Source organism: Aedes albopictus, chromosome 2 (genome assembly GCF_035046485.1).
Source record: "Aedes albopictus strain Foshan chromosome 2, AalbF5, whole genome shotgun sequence".
Taxonomy (NCBI): Eukaryota; Metazoa; Arthropoda; class Insecta; order Diptera; family Culicidae; genus Aedes; species Aedes albopictus.
This window is the reverse complement of record NC_085137.1, coordinates 212,492,677-212,513,663: the sequence shown is the minus strand read 5'-3', so window position 1 is coordinate 212,513,663 and position 20,987 is coordinate 212,492,677. Positions and strand designations below refer to the sequence as shown.

The window sequence follows — 20,987 nt, the reverse complement described above, 5'->3', positions numbered from 1 at the left end:
TTCAAATTTCCTGGGGCAGATGGGATATGTCCTTTTTTACTTCAGAACGGTTTGATTATTTCAAACTTGTTTGCAGTTTTGCTACAGGGTATATTCCCAAATCTTAGCGGGATATTAATGTAATGTTTATTCCGAAAGTGGGTCGTGTGGCGTATGAAGAAGCAAAGAGTTTCATGTTTGACCTCTTTTCTATTGAAATGCTTAGAACGTATTGTGGATCATCACCAACTAACAATCGCCAGCCGCAAACAAGCATGCATGCTGAATTGTTGCTTTATAATGGTAATTATAGCTGAACTAAAATTATGCTGTACATATTACTGCACAAATGCTTTTTCAATTGAAAAAGTAGCCAATGTTCAACTTTTCGTATTGGTATTATTAATGATAATTTAAAACACTTTTCAAGCGTTTTATAAAAATTTTATTCGACTCGCAGTAATTCCTTTACAACATAGTTTAACAAGACTTTTTTCTGCTTCTTGTTAAGTTCATGTAAAAATTCGGACATGTATCTGAATAATGTGTTTTTCACAAGTCAAATAAGCGCTTTCGTTTCATCATGCTTCGACTCAGAGTACATGATGAAAAACACGTGTTTTTTACCGAACAACAGCTGAATTAATCTGTTGTTCAGTCGTTAACCATAATGCTGTGCTAATTCACCACTGCTGTGTAGGAGTCAGAGTATGATCATTATTAAACCACGGGAAGTTTATGTTTTGATTTGAGCGCTGCAATTCATCATCTCTAGGATGGCGCAGATAGGAAAGCATGCGGCTGGCAATCGACGGGTCTCGAGTTCGAATCTGGATTTAGGTAAATTTATGTGTAGTTATTACATAAGTGACCCGATTTTGTCAGCCCCTCCTCGGAACACATTTTTTGCTCTCTTCAAAAACTTGAACAGATTATCAAACTTTTTATTCCTCTATGTTCTGCATCTTAGCTGTAGTTTGATGATAAATATTAATAAATTGCCTAAAATGTGATCGTACGATAATGAGAGCAAAACATTCATCGCAAAATGGGGCTGACAAAATCGGGTCCTTACTGTATTTCACAATATTTGTTCACAGCATTAAGTTCCAATCATAAACTCTCGTGGAAATTGAAAAATTTAGCATTTTTTTATTTTTAATCTTTTTTGCTAAAGCTGAATAACAGCTTTACTATATATTTGTAAAACGATTTAACAACAAACATTTCAGTTGGTACACAACACTATGCTTAACAGTTTCTCCAAATTTGTGTGAACAAAACCCGAACAAAGGTTGTGCCTGAAAATTATCCAAATGTTATTCAGCATAATGCTGAATCAATTCGTCGTAAAGGTGCTTGTAAAATGAGTGATTGTTCGTTGGGACATCCGTGATGTTCATCTGGCTTACATGCCTCTTCATGTGAACCAACATGCTTACCAATCTGGAATGTCCAATGTGGCTCTTTTACACATAGTTGTTTACGGTTTGAGAAGGCATTTGCTCAAAAGCAATCCTACTTGGGTGTTTTCTTAGATATCGAGGGTGCCTTTGAAAACGTGCCTTTGGAAGCCACAGTCATGGTATATCATGCTTTAAAATTGGATTCACCAAATGCTCAAAAACCGACATCAATTGAGGATTGCGAAATTAAGTTTTTGTGGATGCCCCCAAGGGGGAGTTTTGCCACCGCTTATGTGGAATTCCGTAGCAAATACGCAATTGAGGCAACTCAATAATAGCGGTTTTCCTACTTATGGTTTTGCCGATGACTGTCTAGCATTTGTTAGTTGGTATGTGTAACCGCACCCTTTTCGACCTGATACAAAGCACCCTTTATGAATCTCGTAGTGTTGCGTGTTGACGTTGCCAATATGGCCTTTCGGTTAATCCGAGTAAAACATCTACTGTTCTTTTCACGGAAAGGCGAAACCGTAATGGTGTTTGACCTTTGCGTCTCTTTGATTTTGAAAGCGATGTGACTGAACAGGTATACTACATTGAAATTCTTAGGTTGAAATTATTATTAATTCCAAGCTTTCTTGGATACCTCACATTGAGTTCAGAATCACAAAAGCTTGTATGGTCTTCGGGCAATGCCGGCGAACCTTTGGTTGAACTTAGGTTCCAAAACCCAAGTATATCAAATGGATTTACACAACTTTTGTTCGACCAATATTGGTTTATGGGTATCTTATGCGGTGGCAAAAGGGTGAAGTGAGAACGATCCAATCTAAATTAGGCCATATCCAAAGGATGTGCTTATAGGTAATGTTTGGAGCATTCTTTTCAAATCTAACGGCAGCACTCGAAGTTCTCTTTGATGTTGATCCCACTACACATTTATCTTAAACAAAAACCATTATCTTGAACTTGCCGTCTACGGGTATACGGTCTACAATAGGAAACTCCTGTAAACCGCAGAGTAACACACACCTGGTTCACAGAGAAACAGACGTAACACTTAGAACAAATTTCATTTAAAACATCGTCACGAAAACGTAATCGCCCAATGCTAAATGTACTGTGTTTGGCTGGGCCGCCACTAGACGGCAGTAGTGAGCAAACGTCAAACAGGAGCAACAACGATACCGCGGTGCTGGTGGCCAATCGACCTACTACTGAATATTTGGATCAACCGTTAAAAAGGTGATCGATGGGAAGCGATGAGAGTGTGACGTCTGTTTCTCTGTGCCTGGTTGTTTCCACTTTTGGTCAATTGGGACAAAGTGGTGCTTGCTCCAAGTGATCTAACAATTGCATGTAATTTTTCATATAGGATATCTTACACGAAATTCCCTTCCCGGGAAGAGATGGACATCTGGTTATTTGGAGGGAAGTAGTTCAGACGGCATCGTATGTTACACTGATGACTCCCTTCTCGAAGGTCGACTCGGTCCTGGTGTGCACTTCATCAGTCGTTCTCACTCGGTAGACACGGCACCGTTTTTCAGGCCAATATCTTTGCTCTTACGTGCGGAGCAACACGTAATGGGCAAAATAATATACTTCTGTTCAGATAGCCAGGCTGTTATTAAAGCACTTGCTTCGGCAAACTCTAGGTCGAAGATAGTTATCGCTTCTTCTTCCTCTTCGTTATGCCTCTACGTCCCCACTGGGACTTGGCCTGCCTCACTTCAACTCAGTGTTCTTTGCGCACTTCCACAGTTATTAATTGAAGGGCTTTCTTTGCTTGCCATTGCATGAATTTGTATATTGTGAGGCAAGCACAATGATACACTATGCCCAGGGAGTCGAGAAAATTTTCCCGACTGGAACGAGAATCGAACCCGCTGTCTCCGGATTGGCGATCCATAGCCTTAACTACTAGGCTAACAGAAGACCCCGTTAATGCTTGTCGAACTCAAATCTAGCAGCTGAATTCAGCAAACGCTGTTCACCTTGTATGATTATCTGGTCATTCTTCCATCACTGGAAATGAATTAGCTGCAGAATTAGCTCGCTGACTTCATTGGCCCTGAGCCAGCTTTTCCGTGTTGGAAAGAACTTTAGATTATTACTTGGGCTGTCACTCAAGACAAACCATATATCTCAACGTTTTAATGAAGTGTACCATTTGTTCGATTTTAATGTGTCCAAGAATGTATTTAGAATAAGAATTAGTTTTAGATAATAGTCTGTATGATTTTTAAAGTCGAAGACGATAAATAAATAAATCAATAAATATTGGAATAGTTTGGAGTCATGTCGTCAAACAATTCGCTGTGATAAAGAGCTATATGCTCTCTTAATGCTTTATGCGTTATTACAGTGCTCTTTTCAGGGCGCTATTTGACCCCATTGTGGTACGCTTATGCGTTAGTACCCCCTTCCAGGGTATTGTTACCTATTCCCCTACCTGCCCCTATCCTAGTCATCATTTCCTTCCTTTTCTCTTAGGTACTGGCACAAATGTCCCAAAAGGAGGATAACGTGCCTCTGGAGCCAGCCTTCTGATGGTCTTGCTGAATACACGCATGTACCGCTGCGGTAATATGGGCCCTCGGTCACTGCAGTTAGGGAGCGTCCATAAATGACGTAGCCTATTTTGACCGATTTTTTACTCCCCCCTCGTAGCATTTTTTCCTATACATAATACGTAGCTGGTTACACAATCGCAGTCTCCTCCTTTAAAAACTTCTTTTATAGACGCTCCCTTAGTAAAAATAATGCATTAACCACTAAAAATATGTTGGGCCTGTTATGCTCTTGCACACTTGACTACTAAAAGTTTATACGTCTTAAAGGTGTAACATGTAGATTATTACGTTATTGTCAACTCATCTTCACAAGGAAGAAGGAAGAAGCTTTATTCAGATGGTTGATTGCAAAGCTGCATCTGCATTCGTAGTAGGTACTCTGATCAACCGTTTGATTTGATTCGATCGAGTTCCTTTTGTATTGTGTAATCCGTAACGAAACACCTGTTCAGGTCAGAGGAAAACGGATATCTTACTCCGTCCGTATACCTACAGTCTAACAATACGTACATATGACTCGCTATTACTGCTGCAAGTCAGCGCGCGCGCGGGCGCAATTCACACTGTCATGCACGTGATTTGCCAATTATCGACGGGGGAAGCTCCCCTCGATCCCGGTTGGCTGGTCGCAGTTTTATGATCGTATATCCGGGATCTTGGCGGCAATGTGATCGACAGCTTTGGGAAATGCTGTGGCGTGTTCGTTGGTGCCTTGCGGGGGCGAGTAGCAATAATAGCAAGTGGTGCGGAATCCCGTGGTTAAGTTTTGGAGCAGATCTGACTTTTGTTAGCTCATCTTGCTTACGTGACGGTCGGTGCTGGCGGATGTTCTTCTATGGTTTGAATGTACGTATGCTAAACGCTGAGTCCTGCGTGAACTTGATTCAACGTAATGGGGATTTTGTTTGATAATTAGGAATCAAAACGAGGGAAGAAAATACTAGTCATCATTACGCGTTACTACAAACGGTAGTGCTGTATTGTGGGGTTAACTTGCGTGAACTTCAAAACCAACCTCTGTGTTGATCGTTCATATATCAAATGTGAACTAAGGGACTGTTCATAAATTACGTAGACCCCTCCTTCACAGACTTTTGTCTGAACAAAATTTTGAAAATTTATAAACAGTATTCACTTTGATCAGAAAAAGTCTACAAGGTTCATGAACGGTCCCTATCTGCTACCATCCATGAGCTCATATAATGCATTCGGGTGAACTTGAGAACCTGATGCGCGACTATAGGTTAACCAAGATCGCGACAGAGACCGAAAGTGAGGAAGATGGTCGGTCGGTGGTGGCAACGGCGACGACGAGAAAGATACGTGCTATGATGGAGTCGGTCTCGGTAGCTCCTCGGTGCATGAAGATGCGAGGAGGAGGAGACGTCGATCGCGGAGGGTCGGATCGGGTGGCTCTTCGTTGAATTAAAATTCAAGGTCTCGTAGAGCAGTAATTTACACACGGGACGCTGCGTTGAGGAGATTTATTTTCCACAAGGCATTCGCTTCGCAGCGTGTTTCGCGTCTTTCTCCGCGCGCAAACCGGTATGTCCCCACCGCGGATCAACTGATCGTATTTTGGTGGTAAAAACTTGTACAAGGCGTGAGCTCGTCTTGATTGGGTTTGGGTCATCGGTTTTTTTGATATCCTGGGGCCATTATTTGAACAATTGAGCGTACCAAAAAAGTCCTTTTCATTAATAACTGAGTGAATGTTCATAAGAGCGTCAAGTTAAAAAAAAGACCAAATCAACAGTAGTACCACAAAGTCACTAAGAAGAAGAACAGGATGATTGATCTTTAATCATGGATTTGATTTGTAGCAACCTCATGTCAGAAAGCAAAATAGCTCTTGTGAATTGGGGTTTACCTCGTATGACAAACAACTGGTTTTGGTCTAATTGACTGTCTGACTACATGCGTTCGGTGTAGCAACTGAGATGTCGCAAGTTGAACAAGCCGGTTCTTGAATGTCTGTCTGACTAACGCTCATGCGTCCAAAGCTAGCTATGCATACGTGATTCTCTACGATACTTACGGTTTGCGCATTTCTCCGGCACCGGCAGTGATAGGAATCGGCCCGGCTTCTGCTGGGGCTGGTTCGATTTGACTTCATTGATGGCGGGCTTTGGTTCGGCTAGGCAGACGGCGATCAGTGACGCCAGCACTAATACTAGTAATTTCATCTGGAAGTGAGAACACGAACCCGATTAGTTAGAATCGCATGGGTGAGATTTTGAAACAAGTTTGTCACTATTCGGTGGAAATGATGTGGCGCGTGGAATTTGTGATGGGCAAATAGAATTCTGGGCTGGGTACCATATAATGTAGCGTAATATTATTTTGTGTGTATATTGATCGTGCGTTTATGTGTTTATTGTAGAGATAACGGAATTGAAGTGATACAAGAAAAATCTTAGCTTGTAATCTAATTGCACATTTATAATGGTATGACAGTTACATTATCGCATAATTAACCCTAGTAGGATATTGGAGTCAATATGACCCAGCTCGCTGAACGTGTACTACACACCATAGTGATGCGCCTAACTTATCATCTTAGGAGGGTTACTAATTGGAAATTGTCAATAATAGTTATTGATGCGATGAATTGATTGAAAAAAGTTGATTTTTCAGCACGAGTCGTACATTTATCCAACAAGGCTTGCCAATTATTCTTGATCCAGCAATCATATTATTCTTTTATCCAGCAATCCCTACTGTAACTTCTCTGTGGGTATTTCTAAAAAATCACCCCGAACTTTTTTTTTCAATTCGTATTTTTTGCTGGAACTGCTCTTTACCCAAGTAACAATTCCATTGCTGATTGGTTTTGTTTGATTTTTATTAGGGTTTTATTACAGCAATAATTTAAGCTCACGGTTTTATGATTACTTTTATACACTAGGGTAAGAAATCAAACTTTGAACTAGTCAAATTGTAATCTTAATTTGAACCATTTCGAAATTCATTAAAACGACGTACTTTTTAGGCAAATATTGTCCCGAAAAAGATGTTAAACAGCTTTCCGTAATATAACCTGATAACATGAACTTTAAAGCATTGAAAAAAAGCATTTTTGTCATGGAAAACAGCCAATTGAAAAATCACTGTGATTCCACCCATTTCCCCCCAGATAAAGCACATTTTCGGTGCACTCGTACAGCTCATGCATTGTATCACACGCAATATGTAAACACGTCAAATGAAAGCTTATTTATCGTAGAATCGACCAACCGAATAATATTCTGCATTATTTGTCATAAAATTATCCAATTTAAGTAATTCTTACTTGGAGAATGTTATCTTAAGTTGAACCATTTGTAATCTAAATTTGAACTAGTAAACGGGGGCGAGCTTCCAGTGTTGGCCTGCAGACTGCGCTAGTGGTTGTTTTGTTTACTCTAGGGGGATGAAAAATTCCAAATTTAGTTTCCAAGTTCCTGAAGAGTTTAGAACATTCTTAGCTGAAATTCCACTGCCTAATGAAAAATAGTTATGGGAATTAGCAGATCCATGTGTTTTTCTATTGTTCAGCATGAAATTGGCTGTTATGGGAGATGCTCAAGCTGCTGCCGCCAGTAGTTCAAATTAAGATTTAAATTGGTTCAAATTATGATTACGATGGTTCAAATTTAGATTAAAATCATTGTTGACGAATAATCGAATTTTTCAATGAAATTCGGTGCAAATACAAACTTTTTGACGTACGATGTTAATATTATTTTATATTTCAGATTATCAACCAAAGAATCTAGTAATTCAACCAAATGCCAACAAGATGACGAGGAAACCAGGATGAATTGGGCAAACAAGCAGTCTAACAATGGTGTGCCTGAACGTTAACCAAGCGTATCCTTTGGAGTTTACCCTTCCACTAACAACACCCAAATTCCCGTGACACCTAGGCCTGAGAGATCGTAGAGTTGAGTTTTTCATACACTCAGCCAAATAACCTTAAGATTTCCATAAGGCCCAACTTATGAAACGGCCTTTAAATAATTCATAATGATACGGATGAATTTCATAAGGTCACTATATGACGAAAAATCGTCTCATAACTTGGCTTTTATTCATGTTTAGCAACATGGTATTCTCAAGCGTCGGTAGCCGTGTGGATAAAACACGGGCTCGGTGATCCCGACGTTCATGGATCGAATCCAGTCTGCTTCATTTTAAGATTTTTTTGTTCTTTTCATAAGTCTATCTTATGAAATTTGTCATAGCAAGCACGATCAATTTTCATAAGGTATTCTTATGCCATCCATAAGAATTAGTTATAGCAAATTTTCATAAGGTATTTCGATGAATTTCGCTAGTTTTTTTCGCTGAGTGTAGGTGTCCAAAACTAACCATCCTTTCCCATTCCTCAGCAGTCGCAAGGACGTGGCCAGGACGGTGCTCGACCATTGGAGGATTGCGTCAGTCTTGTCTAAGAGTCAGAGATTAGTCCCAAATCTTTGTGCTTTGGTTCGGACGGGAAGGAGGCAACCCTCATAACAGCGGTCCAGGGCTGTACCACCTACGAATTTGTGCGACTCGCTTAATGCTAATGCTAATGCTAATGCTAAATTCGGTGCAAATACAAACTTTTTACCACTTAACAGAAAGCTTATACCCGTGGCTTTCAGGTACATACGATTTTGCCGTAGTAAATTATTCCCATGTGGGAGAAAAAATCACTCAAAATTTGCGCTACTTCGGAAAGCCGCAATTCGGTTCAACTTTTGATTACCTACCCTACTACAGCATTGATTAAATTTTTTATAGTACACTTGAAGATATCCATAATACCAGATTTTATGAGTAAACAAAACTCTCCGATATGTTATCCTTCTGGCATTCATTATTACCGCTATAAAACTGTTCAAACTCTCAACAGATAGCGATCCGTTGGATTAGCCTTCATTATAAATTGGTGCAAGTTTGTTATACTCAAGTTGCAATGCAATATTATGTTTCCAGTTCAAAACCGAATTAGCGACATTTTTTCTTTGACTTCCGCTGCTTTTGCCTTGCGTTAAACACAATAATGTCGGAAGTGGGGCGCTGTATAGAGTACCAGCTGTACAATACAGCGCCCCACTTCCGACATTGTGTTTAACGCAAGACAAAAGCAGCGGAAGTCAAAGAAAAAATGTCGCTAATTCGGTTTTGAACTGGAAACATAATATCAGGAACCATTCCGGGGAAATTCCGGATTGTGCTGGGGTCAGGGGGTTGCCAAAACGTGCTAAAAGTAATTATTTCTTGTGTTATTGTGTTTGAACCATCGATTTTCAGCGAAATTTTTGTTGCGAACAGTGAAACACAACTGTGGTAACCATATTTGAATAAATTGACCCATCCGGATTACCGTGACAGGTTCCGCGGGGCCTCATTGGGGACACTTCTGGTTTTCAACCTAAACATGCTGTGCGACATATCAATCTTCATGATTTCGAAAGACTGTGTCACAAACGATAGACTGAAGTCTCAATCAACTAATATGACCACCCCGCACCATCTAGCACAGGTTCCACGGGGGTGTCATCGGGGACATTTCTGGTATGCTCGCAAAACATGCCGTGCGACGAATCTATCTTCATGATTTCGAGAGAATGTGGCACAAATAATTGACTGAAGTATGTATTACCTGATATGGCCGCTCCAGAAGACCTGGAACAGGTTCTATGGTCACTTGAGTATAATAAACTTGCACCAATTTATGATCGATTGAGGACGACTTCAAAAAAATCGGATTAAAACTAACGAAAATGAAAACGAAAATGAAAATGAGTTGTCGGGGGTCGGGTACGTGAAGGTTGGTAACGAAATCTATTGGTGGAAAAGCAGAAAATATGGCACTGCTAGGTTTATTGCGGTCATCATAAAAGTAAACTTGTTTTCGCTTTATTTTTGCTAAATATGATCGTCGCCATATTAAAGTATTAGATAACGTGAATGAAAATTGTTAATTTTGCTCAAATTAGCAAAGAATTGATAGTTTGTCGTAATTTTCATAACATGCTCACATAAATAAACTCTCTCAGCTGTGTTTGCTTGTAATTCTAGATAGTTTTTCTAATTTAACAAATCATCAGTTTTTGAAGCGCATTATTTTATGTTTCTGCAACACCAATATTCACGGTAAAATTGAATGCGTATAAGCCTAGCAACACAATAACTACTAAAATATTATCGTAAAACGGGGTAACTTTGATAGTTTTTCAGCCAATTTCCTTAATATTTTTTCCATGTAACAGAATTTTTCCTAGTTTCGTATTTTTAAAACAAGTATTGGTCTGTCCGTTATGGATTGCAATTGAAAGCTTCGATAATTTTAAATATTTTTGGTGACTTTTGATTTTTCATATGAGCAAGAATCACATTTTCATTTTGGGGTAACTTTGATAATGCCCTGAAAACACATCATATTTTTAAAAATAATCATAGATTGAAAGCTTAAGGGCCTATTAGACGTGACAAATATTTGGCCAAACAAGCCCGACAAATGACCAACACAACGTGAATCATAGCAACCTTGAATAAATGTCGGGCTTCAATGGCAAATATTTGTCATGATGACAAACAGTCTAATGGCACCTTTAGATGTAAGAACATGATGAGAGAAGCCTTGTGAAAAATATCAGATTGAATTTTTATATCAAAACATGGATTTTACACAAAATTCTACATATAAAAATGAGTTTGTGGAGTACTGAGTGAAAACCAGAGTGAGTTTGACAATCAAAAATCATTATCTTTGTAAAAATATATTTTTAACGATATATCAATATATGATTACATGCTTATTCATGATAAGTTTTACTTTTTTGGGTTGTTTCTGAATGTTTTTCAAACAAATTTCAAACACAACAGAATAAACTACACGAAATTTTCTAGGGCATTGCATACTTTTTGGCGTTTATCGGTGTATGCAGATTTATGTCCCAATTTACAAAATTGATTCCAGTTCGTAAAAACACACTCCGTTAAGAGGTTCAAGGCCAGATTTGAAATCTACTATGATGGATCTACCGAGAATAAGAGATCATTCATTGAAAAAATAATTTAAACAAAATCGTACAGCAGATTGTTTGAAGGGGTTGACAAATGACAAAAATATCAACAATTTTTATTTTTTGTCCAAAAAGTTTAATTTAAACCAGGTTCTAATGAAAATAAGTCTAAGATGGACTTTCATATGTGTAGTTATGATTTACGTTTGCCTTTTTCTTAACTGATTGAAGGAATCATAGTTATAAGATAAACTATACAATGCCTGTCGCATTATCAAAGTTACCCGCATTATCAAAGATACCCTGTTTTACGGTAAATTGGAATGTTTGCTTTCTACTTGCGAATGATGTCTCCTCCTGAACTTTACGTACCATTGAACAAGCTTCTCTACATCTTGAGCTGCCATAGTTTTTGTTGAAAACAAAACAACAACAATCATCATAACCTCTTCTCGAGTATGGAAAATTTTTCCACAAGGTTTAAAAACAGTTTTATTGCAACTATTAATATGGTTTGCAAAACCTCTCCGAGAGTGGTCCACTTAGTCGAAAGATGCTCTTAACCCTAAAAGGGATACCTTCATGGCCTCAGTTTCGTCACCTCGCTGAGTGTATTCCATCAAACACGAGCTCTGAAAGACGCCTGGGGTCCAATGGACTCCAGGTATCCCTTTTAGGGTTAAATAACCATCTAAACGATTAACGATCTAAAGAGGTTTTGATGTATAAATAAGTTTTATTACAAGTTTCATAAAATTGGTTATGAAGATCTCTTTAGAGCCGAACAAAACTTAAAATGTTACTTGGGTAGATTCCTTTGAGGTTTTTTATTGAAATTGCTCCTAGAATGCTGCTGTGAATTTCTTCAGGCATTCGTGGTGGGAATCTTCCAAGAAGTCGTGCTGGGAATCCTCAAGCAATTTCCGTTGTACGAATACTAAGATCAATAACTGCTAAAATACCATCTGGAAGTGCTTGAGAGACGACAGCAAGAATTACAGGAATTTCTAGCAGATTTTTATCAGGCATTCTTGGAGGAACTTCGAAAGGATTTCTCAAAAGATTTCTCCACAAACTCCTCTAGGGATGCTTGGTGCAAGGAAGTGGCATCCCTAGCCCACCAATGCAATGTTTTCGAAGCCAACATAACTGTGGCTCAGACTGACAACCTATCTTTCAACACAGCAGAATAGTTTTAATGCGGGGCTAGAAAACAAGAAGACCATAATAGTCCCCTGGCCTGGTGGGGTTCGTCCGAAAATTCCTCCTAGGATTTTTCCAGGATTTCCTCTTGAAGTTCCTCAAGAGATTCCTTTTGATTCTTTGAGATTTTTTTCGAGGATTCTTCTAGGTATTGTGCTCTTTGTATCCCACCTAGCCACACGAAGTCGTATATGATGTAGAATAGAATGCTTAAGTGGAGGCCATATGCGTACATGGTTTCATTTAACCTCGTGTAAGGTGTACGCATATCGCCTCCACTTTAGCATCATATTCTCCATGATATACGATCGTGTGTTGGCTGGGCAGTCATTACTGCTGTGATTCCTTTAGGAAACCCTACCAGAATTTCTTCTGGAATTCTTATTGAGATTTCTCAAGGATTTTCAGCATAAGTATCCAATTACTAATATTGAATTTCTGTTAAATTTTCTGCAGCTTTAGCATGGGAAACCCAGCAAAAATCATGGAGGATTCCTGCCAGAAATGTCTAGAGGAATCCCAGCAGCAGTATAATAATCTCAAGAGGATTCCTAGCAAAAATCCTCCATTTCTTATGAAAACTACGAATAAATTTCAGCAATAATTGATGGAGAAATCTCAGCAAAAATGGCAGTGGCGATGCTAGAATAGTTCTTTGATGAATCCTTGCAGAAATTTATGGAGGAATCTCAAGAGAAATTAATATCTAAAAAAATCACAGAAGGAACTATTACGACAATTCTTGGGAAAATCCTTGAAAGAATTCATGAAGAAATTCTTGGAGAAATCCCTGGACAAATCAAATGAGGAATCCTAGAGGAACTTCAAGTGGTCCTTCCCAGGAGAAATTCCTGAGGGAATTCTTTAAAGGATTTCTTCGGAAATCACTTCAGTCTCAAGCTTTCTGTTGTGCAAAAATTGAATTGGAGCAGTCAATGCTGAATAAAAGGAAAGCTAGTCAAATGTAAACTATTAGCCAAGACACGGCTTCAAAGCATGCACCATACAACTACCAAACTCGGTTTTCTGAAATCAATCACTTGTCATTGGGGCTGTTTTTACTGCACTCTATTCCAACGCCGGGAGATTTCTCGGAAGATGTGACAACTTGACCGAATCGAATACGAGTCCCCACTAACAAAACAACTGCTACAATACAGTACATTTCGTAATACTGACAAATCCACAAACCAGCAGCGCTTTTAAGGCCAAATACTTTACAGCTATCTATCTCTGTGCTGTGAAATTATTCGGGAAGTTTTTATTACACTTGATGGAGCCTCGTGGCCGTGCGGTTAGCGGCACCAAGCTTATAAACGTACCATGCCATGGGGTGAGGGTTCGATTCCCGCTCCGAGTGATGAAACTTTTCGCAAGAAATGTTTCTTCCTCGTATCCGCTGGTGCTCGTAATATGAGTCGTGTCCGTTGTCTAGTGCTAAGTTTCGTTCAGTCTGTACAGCCTCTGGCTGAAGACGGTGTCCATGTCTTTTAATCAAACTAAGATTTGTCGGAAGATGTTCAAATTGAATAAGAATCCCAACCAATAAAACAGTTGCTTTTATAAAGCGTGCTTCATAGCTGTTTAAAGAACATTCTTACTGCTAGAAGCTGGTACGAAGGCCCTGTTGGTGCAACCACACAGCTTGTTCAATGTAAACATGATTGTGTTTGACGTTTCCGAATCTTTTGAAGCAAAATTCAGTTGGGTAAGGTTTCTTGTGGCACAATTGTAAAGCCTTGTCTGGAGTAAAACAAAACGGGCTGTTTTCTATGCTATTTATATATATAGCAGTGTGGCAGCGAGGACATCATCGTTACCAGTGGATATGGAGATCGGGAGTTCGATTCAAAGTAGCGGCAAGTACTTTCACCATGTATTGCGTCACAGTATGCATAACCTAATTATATCAAGGAATTGGCATCCCTATCCTCCCAACAATGCAATGTATTCGTAGCCAGTATAACAGTGGCTCAAGTCTAGGGCTCAAGCTGACAACCTATATTTTAACACAGCAGCATAATTTTAATGCGGGATAAGAAAACAAGAAGACCATAACAGCCCCCTGAATTATATTTAATCGATTATTTTGAGGATGCCGTATAACTATTATTTACCAACTGTGAAAAGGCTGAAACAGCGCTTTCTCAAGATGTTACATAGGAACTGAGAAAAGAGCTGTGACTTGGTGGCATCGAAGCTGCTCGCACAGCATATACATGTGGATTGAGTTCGTCAGATTCATTGGTAAAGGGCTTGCATAGAAGCTTCCATCCATATGTATAATACAGATAATACACTAACTTAGCATCAAGTCGTATTGAGGACGCTTTTGTTGACGTTTACATTGACAACACATGTTAGTTGGGTTTCTAGTAATTGCTGATGAGAATCCTCTAAAAAATATCAGCAGGAATTGCTTGAGAAATCTCACCAAAGCTTCTCGGTGGATTCCATCATAAAAGTCATGAAGATATAATTGTTCGGAAACTCCGGAGACTAGCCCAAATATGTATATGTATCACAGAGAACGCTGTTTTTCATGATATCACATAATTTAAAAAAAATCCTATGGATGAGGTTGCAACTTTATTTTACTGCAAATCCTCTCAAACGGCATAGTGAGCAACGACCTACTCACGATCGTGATCCCGGATCTACCAGAATAACCCAACTGACCAGCTCATCTTTGGCATTTCTGTTCTGTCGCTAACTGAAAACAGGTTCCCTTATCCGCCAACACATTTAGGCAGACTGTCACTGATGCAGCGGAGCAGAGGCGGCCACCAAGAATATCGTTCCCAAATTTCAGAACACCAAAACCGAGCCAGATGCCGATCCAATTAAACTCAACAGCTCGCGAAGTGAGGGAGCCACTTTACCACTAGCTAACGGTGAGAAACCCGTTTTCTAGAACGTCCTGACCGCAATTATCTAACACGTAGTCAGCCCCACGCGAAACGATCGCTCGAGATCGGCGATGTTACGAAATTTGCAAAGCTTCGAATCCGCGGGATCTTAATATATTTCCTCTACGGCAGACCAGATCTTGGCTGTGTATTCAACCTTTCAACATCGCAATTAATTATCACATTCGCTTTTGTTCCTGCCGGAGTGACAGTTGGCGTACGTGCGCCCCGCGCGGTTGTGTCGTTTTTAGTGGCATCTTCCGCCTGCATTATAGCATCTCCTCAGCAGATTTGGATTGGATGCACTATGAAGAGGGAAATCGGGGTGTATGGCATCCATCCCTTCATGAATAGTTCGATTTCAGTCTTGAAATACCCACAAGGTCCACAGCTGTAAAGAGGTGGGTATCCAGCATGACGGGGACGGGGTTGATCCAGGAACTTTTCGTAACGGAAATTTTCTTGATTTTCTTGGGCATTAGAGTATCTTCGTGCTTATCACACGATATACACATTACACATATAATGCTATCGATGTCATGTAGTGGGTAGTTCCAATTCAAAGGCGCACTTTACCCCCAGTTTCCCCGTAGGTTTACTAAAAACCCAGAGGCACAATGACGACGGGCAAATGTTCTGAAGGTAAATTACCCGCCTTCGTCATCAGCAACAGCAGCAGCATCTTCACATCACTGCTGATTCTGTGTTCAGATGTTCAGAGTCGTACACGATCTTTGACATGATCTTGGTTGGTTGAAGGTAGCGCGATCATCGGTGCGATGCGATGGGCATGTGAAGAGGGATTCACCACAGGGCCAGGCAGGGGGAGCTCGTTAAGAACAATGAGCGACAGCGTTCAATAAATGAGGCTTTGTTGAGCAGCGCGCGGCAAGTTCAGCCGATGTCGAGGCTACCGATGAGTCGGCACAGTAATGGGTGTCTTCAAGAAGTGTTGGTTTGATTGAAAAATTATTTTGATTGCTCTCTTCAATCTTCGATTGTTTATGGATAATTGAAATTTTACTTTGATTTTCAATATGGGAAATTGCATAATTTGAGAGCATTTCTTAATCAATGGGATCATCTACCTAGTTTGGCCGGGGTTCGGCTAATCGTCAATGGTGAATACCAGTTGCTCAAAATACGACACACTTTCACACCACAAGACCGACATGTTTACCACTTCAGGCAGCGCGGGGGCAACGGAAAATTTGAAAGGCGCTAAGAGCCAAAAACTGGTGCAATGGATCCGCGTGGAGCTCTTGAGAGCCTGTTCCAATCTTATCCAAGCAAGGCTTATGGGAAGAGTGCTGTTGCTGCTGCAACTTCTCTTATAGGGGTCCCTTCAAATCATCGACTTAACAAAATTACGTCGTCACCTTTTTCTATGCCGTCGCTCTGTTGACTCGGAAAAAGCAACAATCACTTTCGGTTTCAGTTTTCTGTCGTAATAACCGATTTGAGAAGTGCTGAGCGTGTAACAATTCCGAGAAGGTGTCTCAGTTCATACTGGGCTGCGTGATTTTCCACTTATGGGTTTCTATTGAGGCCACCATATCTCTGGGAGCTCGCCGGCTCGTGATTGTGGCCAAAAATATTTGAGTCCATTGAAGGGTGCATCATGAATTGATCTCGTGCCTTGCCATCTTGATTTCTACTTATGAACAATATATTAGCTATTTCATTAAAATACAAACAGTTACATGTTTCAATTCTGAAATTGAATTATTGTCGGGACATCAATATAATACACATTTTTGTTAAATTCTAACATATTCTTCTTGAGTATTGAAACCGGTATAATTATTGCATTCTCGAGCTGTACACAATATCTGTACATCTCATCTCACCTTTTGAGTCGTTCTGTCGGCGCGAGTGTAAATCGTTTTACAAGAGTGAACAACTCATCATCAATCATGTGGATTTTATAGATCCGCCTTCTAAAATATGACTGAAAAACCGCACCGAACATCGAATTGCTCAACGGATTTGTGGTGTTGAGAATGTGGACTTTCTGTTAAGCATTCTTTGTGATAAGTATACACACATGATATCCGAATAATACAATGGGGCACGTTCGTTGTAGTACTAGATGTGTAGTAATGAGCTGAATTTTTGTATGGTGAGAAGGCCAATTCTCCGTTTCTGAAATAAAATGTTACAAAAAGCGTGGGTATTATGATTTCTTGCCTAATTTCATGATGTTTGAGCAAAACTTTGGATTACTATGTTGTTTATATTGCAAGAAATGGAGTAAACAACAATACTGTTGTCCAAAGTTTTGCTCAAACAGCATAAAATTAGACGAGGAATCATAATACCCATGTTTTTGTACGATTTCATTGCAGAAATGGAGAATTGACCTTCTCACCATACTAAAATTCAGCTCATTACTGCAAATCTAGTACTTCACCGATCTGTCCTATTTCAGTTTCTTTTTCAGCCTTTCGGGCCGCAGGTAGCACAGTAGCAGCTTCTCCCAAAACATGATCATTGCATCTTGTGCTTAAAAACTCCGAAAGCTTCTCATTCTACTTTCTTTGACGTCCACACCTTGTGATCGTAGATAGAAACCGGAACAATCAGCGTCTTACATAGAGCGAATTTCGTTTGCATACGTGATTTTTTACTTAGTATGTGTTTTTAAGAAGTTCTTATGTGACATTTTTAGAAAAAATACCTAAAAATTCAAATTTCACCAAATAGTAAATCGTGAATAACTCTAAAACGGATAGAAAAAACGCAATGTTGTCTTCGGCAAAGTTTTTCCTCATAAAAATTCCTATCTTTTTATGGAAATTGTTTTAAATTAGCATTAGGTTCTGATACTTTTTATGATGGGTAAAATGCACAGTATATCAAAAAATGACAAATTTTAGTAAATTCAAAAATTTAGTATCAAAAAGTTACTGGCAAAACATGTCGTTAATTATTTTTCCCAAGAAGTTTGGATCCATATCAAGCTGTAAAAAATATAAAAATAGTGGGTATTGCCAACTTTTGTACGGTAAAAAATATTTGTATGAAATTTATTACGAAAAATGGCCATTTTTCAAAATTCTCGCCGGGGCGACCTCTAAACGTCATTTCTGAAAGTTGCCGTCATACAAAAGTTTGTTTCTAACACCCTTAGCTATCATTTGCAGGGTGAGCCCCCAAGCTTTTTGACCTTGTGCAATTTTGGGACAACCTAACCCCCATTCTTAATGTTTTGACATAGGGTCGAAAATATTGAATTTTTGAATAAAAAGAGCAATGACAGCCCGCTTTTTTCGTTGCATCAACTAGGTAATACCTACAGCTAACCACATTTAAGAAAATTTATGGTTAGTTACTTGTGTGAAACATTACGAAGGAGAAATTTCTTCAGAATGATTAACTAGTAGTTTCATCATTTAAGTTTAGCCACAAATTTAACAAAAAACGATTATTGCTAAACATGTTATTCTGCATCATGACGTGTAAAAACATCCTCTCCTCTCCTCTTCTTGGCGTAACGTCCGCACTGGGACAAAGCCTGCTTCTCAGCTTAGTGTTCTTATGAGCACTTCCACAGTTTTTAACTGAGAGCTTCCTCTGCCAATGACCATTTTACATGTGTATATCGTGTGGCAGGCACGAAGATACTCTATGCCCAAGGAAGTCAAGGAAATTTCCTTTACGAAAAGATCCTGGACCGACCGGGAATCGAACCCGTCACCCTCAGCATGGTCATGCTGAATATCCGTACGTTTACCGCCTCGGCTATATGGGCCCTGGGATTTTATTGATCCGCCTTCTAAAATATGACTGAAAAACCGCACCGCCGAACATCGAATTGCTCAACGGATTTGTGACGTTGAGAATGTGGACTTTCTGTTAAGCATTCTTTTCTTATGTATGTGATAAGTACACATGATATCCGAATAATACAATTTCTGTTTCTTTTTCAGCCTTTCAGGCAGCGTACAGCACTGTAGCAGCTCCTTCCAAAACATGATCACTGCGTAAGACTCTTGCGCTCCAAAACTCCAAATGTTTTTCGTTCGACTTCCTCTAACGTTCACGCCTTGTGATCGCAGATAGAAACCGGAAGAATCAGCGTCTTCTTTAGAGCGAATTTTGTTTGCGTTTGCAAGTTACGAGCCCTCAATTAGTTACGCAATCCGCACGGGCCTTCTGGTATCCACCCACGCATCTCACCACCACTAACAGAAAGCTTGATGTTTGCGCTTTCTGTTAGTGGTGGTGAGGTGTCTGAGTGGAGTTCAAAAGACCACAAGTCGACAGAAACATGTTTGTTTACAAAATGTTGATGTGGCCATTTCATTTGTTGGTCGTGAAGTGTTCCAAGATAAACAAATTCTTCAACTGCTTCAAACACATCCCCATCAATCACTACCTCAGTACTTACACCAGAGGCCTGCCTCTATCTCTAATCGCTATCATGTACTTCGTCTAGGTAAAGTTAATTGTCAAGCTTACCATCGCGGTCTCTCTTTTCAGGGGAGCATAAGCTTCCTCCACTGCCCTACGAATACGATCGATGACGATCAGATCAATATCGTCCGCAAAGCCAGGGAGTATGTGCGATAGTGTCATTCCTCTGTACATCAGACCTCCGAATCGCTTTTTTGAATGTAATTTTGGAATTTGTAATGAGTAAATTTGGAAGAGTATGACCCTGCTTCAATCGCTCCAGGGTCACAAACAAGGTAGGCACTTCGTCTGCGATCCGAATACTTGATTATGATCCATCCAGCTTTGTGCGTATCAGCTTAATTAGTTTCGTCGGAAAACCCTATTCTGGCATTATCTGCCATAGCTCATTTCTTTTCACTAAATCGTATGCTGCTTTACAATCAATGAACAGGTGATGAGTCTGCAAGTTATATTCTCGAAATTTATCTAGGATCATCCGCATGTCAGACTTGATCTGTCGTTGATTGGCTCTTACGAAAACCTGCCTGGCCTTCACTGACGAACGACTCCTCATGAGGTCTTAGTCGATTGAACAGGAAACGCGACAGTAACTTATGCGCCGAATTTAAAAAAAGGTAATTCCTCTGTAATTGACACACTCTGATCGCAGCTCATATGAGGTCATCCAACCTGATGTAGCTGCTCGTTTCCGTGTTTAAGAAGTTCGACCAGGATCTCATCCTTCCCAGCAGCCTTACTGTTTTTCTGCTCCTTAAGCGCAGACTAGTGTTCTCATCTAGTGTTGGTGGTTACCTTGCTTGACCGTCATCCATTATGTTAATCCTGTTCCTGGGTACTGCTATCATTTAACAGATCTTCGAAGCGCACCGTCCCCTTGAATGCCACTGCTTCATGGATAAACCTCCATAAACTGTTGACGTCTCCGGATCTGTAAGTCTCTCCTATCCTCTCGTCTAGCTTCTGACGGTACTGTGCTGTAATCCCTTCGGCTGACAACAGTTGGATATTGAAACGTATTGTTCTTTTGTTTCTAGAACTCGTGAAGCTGATAATCGCCTCTGTAGGACCTCACATCTATGACGTCCGAAAAATGTCGCCCATCGACCAGCACGTGGTCCATATGGAAGCAAACGTGGCCACTCGAATGTAGCTTGGTGTGTTGTCGGATATTCTTTCGTGCGAAGTAGACATTGTTTATTGCCATCCCTCTAGCAGCAGCGAATGTCTCAAGGCGCAGACCATTATCGTTGGTAACGGAATGGAGGCTTTCCGTTCCAATGACAGGTCGAAAGAAACTTTCTCTGTCGATCTGCGCGTTTGCATCTCCGATGACTATTTTGACATCTTGTTTTAGGCACTCTCCGTAGGCATAATCAAGGCTCTCATGGAACTCACCCTTCTTCATGTCATTGGGTTTAACGATCGTTGGTGCATAGATGCTGATCAGGTAGTAGTTGAAGAATTTGCCCCTCATCCTCCACCAAATAACTA

At 40.0% G+C, this 20,987-nt stretch overlaps 1 protein-coding gene across 1 annotated transcript in view; it reads right to left on the bottom strand.

Annotated features, from left to right (window-relative positions):
* LOC134287896 (uncharacterized) overlaps positions 1 to 20,987 on the bottom strand; it is a 45,992-nt gene that overhangs the window by 17,843 nt on the left and 7,162 nt on the right. The window contains exon 2 of the mRNA XM_062851081.1: positions 6,000 to 6,147. Coding sequence (XP_062707065.1) covers positions 6,000 to 6,147 — 148 coding nt within the window. The remainder of the gene's footprint in view (positions 1 to 5,999; positions 6,148 to 20,987) is intronic.